Below are 4,720 nucleotides of genomic sequence, written 5' to 3' on the forward strand. Positions count from 1 at the left end.
TATAATTAAGCCAGGGTAACCATACCAAAATAACTTCAAAAGAAAAAACACACTGGTCTGGGAGGGTTCCCGTGCCCAAACCTGCACCCAGAAGCACAAAATGCAGAAATCAGATTTCTTATTTTGAGATAACAGCGAACTATTTACCAGAAACAGTGGTCAGTTTTCAGTCCAAAGTACAAACTGGGATATGCTATATGCTACAGACTATATGCAAATCACATCGAGGGAGTTCGATGATAAAAGGGTTAGCACAGAAAACCCAATTCCAAATCCTACTGGGCACAATCCAGTATATTTATGTTTTCCTATTAATGATCACCCTGCAGCTCCTTAATGCCCATGTGCCCTCAGACACCTGATGGTCACTTTTCTTGTTTCCTATGAAGCATCCAGGAGCACTAATCCAGCAGAGGCTCCTGCCAGAAGAGCATTATGAAAAGAAAGACATTCCTGCCGTGCACTCTGGGAAGCAGGGATCAAAGGGATCGCTCTGCTGACTTCAGCAAACTCCTGTAATAACAGCCCCAAACCCAGGAAGCACTGAATATGCAATGACAAAACAATTATTTAGGAGGGATTTGAATGCGAAAAGCACTTTTCGTGCTCCGTTGCACATGGCAGAACAGGATCGTGATGTCTCACCTCCACTCCACCCATTTCCCCTCATACAAATACCTGGAGGGCACCAGATTTCCACGCCCGTTGGCAATTTCGGTTGGCACATATCATTTCAGCCGGTCAGGACACACTAAACTGACGTCCCCTGCGAACAGGAGGGAGAGAATGGAAGCTCTCCCCAGGAGGTGGGGACTGCTCCTGAAACACCCACTGCCGTCCCCATATAAAGCTGCCCCTGCTCTGGCTCTGCCCTGCTCTCTGGCGTGCCCTCTGTGGAGCACAGCCGGGCCCCTCGGCCACCATGGCCCTTTCCGTGCGCACGAGTGGCGGGTCCCGGCAGTTCTCCTCTCGGAGCGGAATTCCCGGGGGATCTCTGAGGATCTCCAGTTCTAGTGGTGGAGGAGGCTTTGCTGGCAGCGGGCTGGGGTTTGGTGGAGGGTCTGGTGGAGGTTTTGGTGCTGCTTCCCTGTTGGGCTCAGGTTCTGGCTTCGGTGGGGGCTTTGGGAGCAGCATAAGCAGTGGCTTTGGGGGAGGCTTTGGAGGGGGTTTAGGTGCTAGCTATGCAAGTGGCTTAGGCAGCGCTTTTGGGGGAGGTTTGGGAAGTGGTTTTGGCAGCAGTTCAGGCGCTGCTTTTGGAAGTGGCTTTGGAGGTGGCGCAGGGTCTGGGTTTGGAGGTGGGTATGGCCCTGCTGGTGCTGGGGATGGTGGCCTTCTTTCTGGCTCAAAAAAGGAAACCATGCAGAACCTCAACGACCGTCTGGCTGCGTATCTGGACAAGGTGAGATCTCTGGAGGATGCCAACACCGAGCTGGAGCGCAAAATCCGTGAGTGGTACGAGAAAAGTGGCCCTGGCACTGGCACCCCTGGATCTGGGAACGACTACAGTAAATTCTATCCTCTCATTGAAGACCTTCGAAACAAGGTATGTCATCCAAAATAAGAAATTCCTTTCAGAAACCAAGAGCACATTTATCCTGCAGAACCGACCCCTGCAGTGACCTCTGTCACCCTGCACTGTGACACGTGCTGAGTTTTTCCTGTACATTAAAGCAGTTCTGTAGCTGTGTCACACAGTGTGACTTGTCTAACCTGAATGAAGAGAAGGCAGTGGTGGAATCCAGCTCTACAAACTCTCGTAGATAACGAAGTTTAAAGCTGTTACAAAGCTTCTGTGAAGCTTTTGGGCTGTAAAAACATTCTCTGAACACTGTTTGTACTCCAGATCATCAATGCAACCATCGACAACGCGAGGATCATTCTGCAGGTCGATAATGCCAGACTGGCTGCTGATGACTTCAGACTGAAGTAAGGAAATCTTAATAATACAAAAACTCTTACTAGTATTTTAAGGAAAATCTTCTTTTCTATTAAAAATCTCTTTCCTTGCCGAATACTTGTAATGAAATTATTGAACAATATTACAGGAATCATGCGTATTAAGATTTCATATTAAAAGCTACAATAAAACACATTAACAGTTTGCATTTGACCTCCTTAGCCACGTAAAAAAGTAACATTTAATTCCTCACGCGCAGATATGAGAATGAAGTGGCTCTCCGGCAGAGTGTGGAGGCCGACATCAACGGCCTGCGCAGAGTCCTGGACGAGCTGACCCTGACCAGGGCGGATCTGGAGCTGCAGATCGAAAGCCTGAACGAAGAACTGGCTTACCTCAAGAAGAATCATGAGGAAGTATGTTTTTTCCCATTGGGAATTCATAACAAAGGCAGATGGGATTGTGAAACATCAAATTATTCCCCCATTTAAGCCAGTGAGACTTCCTGGGTTTCGTGATTTGTTTTGTTTGCTGTTATTTTTTGAGTTTGCCAAGTGAAAGATTGCAAGCAACGTGCACGCGAGATCCTTGTTGAAATGGAATTTATATCACATATATTTCTTTACATATATTTTTGCCTTTTAACAGAACCTTTCCTTGTTTTCAACCTCTCCAGGAGCTTCAGGGCATCCAAAGCAGTGAAATGGGCCAAGTCAGCGTGGAAATGGATGCTGCTCCAGGGACTGACCTGACCAAGCTTCTGAATGACATGAGGGGACAGTACGAAGTCATTGCCGAGCAAAACCGTAAAGAGGCCGAGGCGTGGTTCAATGAAAAAGTAACGACCAGAGGGAGCAAAGTTGGAAAAATGCTTGGAAAAATGAGTTCAGTACTTGGAAGAGTAAAATTACACCCTATTCTTCCTTGTCATTTCAGAGCGGGGAGCTGAAAAGGGAAATCTCCACCCATACCGAGCAGCTCCAGTCGGGAAAGAGCGAGATCACGGATTTAAAACGGACCCTGCAGAGCCTGGAAATAGAGCTGCAGTCTCAGCTCGCCATGGTACGTTCCAGGGGAGCTGCTGACTGCTCAGAGCCGATTCAGCAGCTTCGAATACTATTCCACAGGATTTAAGATTTGCATTTATTTCCTATTAAATCCTACACTCCTTTAGTTCCTATTAAATCCTACATTCCTTTAGTTCCTAAACAGCAGTAATGTATCTAACTGGATTGCAGTAATATATCTAACTGGACTGCAAGGAGCACATCACAAAGCAGATGAGCTTTTATGTTCACATTCAGGGGTGTGACAAGGGCCAGTTTTCGCACTGGTGTTTCAAGGAGAAAATAAAACCCTCTAAGCAATGCAGCTGCACTCACACCCTTAAACTATTTCAGTTGGTTTTGGCTTTGTAAAGAGGGATTTTTTTTTCCTTAATCAGAGATTATTTAATATCCTTACACAGAAAAAATCCCTGGAAGACACTCTAGCAGAGACGGAAGGCGGTTACTGCGCTCAGCTGTCCCAAATGCAGCTGCAGATCGGGAACCTGGAGTCCCAGCTGTTCCAGGTCAGGGCTGACATGGAGCGCCAGAACGCGGAGTACCAGCAGCTCCTGGACATCAAGAGCCGCCTGGAAATGGAGATTGAAACCTACCGGCGCCTGCTGGACGGAGAGTTCGTGTAAGGGACTGGCTGACACAAAATATCGCCTCGGGTTTATTTTCTGTAGCAAAATCCTTTCCAGGTAGAAAGAGGTAAAAATAAGCAGAGCATTCTCCAAAGGACAGGGAGGCACATACAGTGATCTGAAATACCACTGACTGAGCAGAGAGAGCCATTCTGTTCAGCAGTGAAATAATCTCTCAGTGCCACCACGGAAAGGGAATTCATCCCGATCCTATCGAACATCCTGCAACCACACGTGTCTCTGATTCATTTCTAGGGGTGCAGGACAGGCAGTTACGTTTGAAAGCTCATCCCTGACGGGGTCCAAATCTCAAACACAATCACTGGATTCTTCTCAGGGTAGGTAGAACTTGGTTGATAAAATTTTGTTTCTAAAGTCGTTCTTATCAATAAAATAATAATACATGTTATCCTACATCATACAGCTCATTAGAACAGAAGCCAACAGGAAAGGAAAAGGCAGTACCTGGTCGTGTACACCCTGCTGAGCTTTATCATTTTTAACATGTTGATAAATATTTTTGTTTTGTTTATGTTCAGATCCAACCAAAACTAGAAAGATCAAGACAATTGTTGAAGAAGTGGTAGATGGAAAAGTTGTTGCATCCCACGTTAAGGAAGTTGAAGAGAAGATATAAGGCCCAATCTGATGTGGCAAAGGATCCATTCGCTCCAAGCCAAAATGGATAAATAATTTTATTCCTTTTTATGAAGTAATAAAAAGTTGGCTTTGTACTAAGATACTCTTACATCAGACAAAGTCAGCACTTTCATTCCTAGCAGTCATGCAATGTATTTCCTGCATTACCTGTATGATTTCCACAGTGTTCTTTAAATATATCATCAATTCTGTGTTCAATAACCAGAAATACAGAGTGCACATTTAATCAGATCTGCTTTTTTATAATCTTTACCAATCAATAGATAAAATAATTTTGCTGTTCTAACCTCATTTTCCAGTTCTCTTGACTAATAAAAAGGACTCAACAAGCTTTAAGGTATCAGTGTCCCTTCATTCTCCAGGAACCCCCTCCAGCACCAACGCTGAGCCCCAGGAGTCTGCAACCACCACAGCACATTGTCTGCATCACAGATAAACAATCCCTGCCCAGTGCCTGAACTATAAACTAA

At 45.4% G+C, this 4,720-nt stretch overlaps 1 protein-coding gene across 1 annotated transcript; it reads left to right on the forward strand.

Annotated features, from left to right (window-relative positions):
- Positions 1–922: 922 nt before the first annotated feature.
- KRT12 (keratin 12) lies at positions 923–4,227 on the forward strand. The gene is made up of 8 exons (XM_017840225.1): positions 923–1,543; positions 1,844–1,926; positions 2,157–2,313; positions 2,574–2,735; positions 2,834–2,959; positions 3,366–3,577; positions 3,846–3,928; positions 4,130–4,227. Exons 1-8 carry the CDS (start codon positions 923–925, stop codon positions 4,225–4,227), a joined length of 1,542 nt encoding a protein of 513 aa, XP_017695714.1.
- Positions 4,228–4,720: the final 493 nt, after the last annotated feature.

This window comes from Lepidothrix coronata, unplaced genomic scaffold, assembly GCF_001604755.1.
Source record: "Lepidothrix coronata isolate B3197 unplaced genomic scaffold, Lepidothrix_coronata-1.0 Scaffold1276, whole genome shotgun sequence".
Lineage (NCBI taxonomy): Eukaryota > Metazoa > Chordata > Aves > Passeriformes > Pipridae > Lepidothrix > Lepidothrix coronata.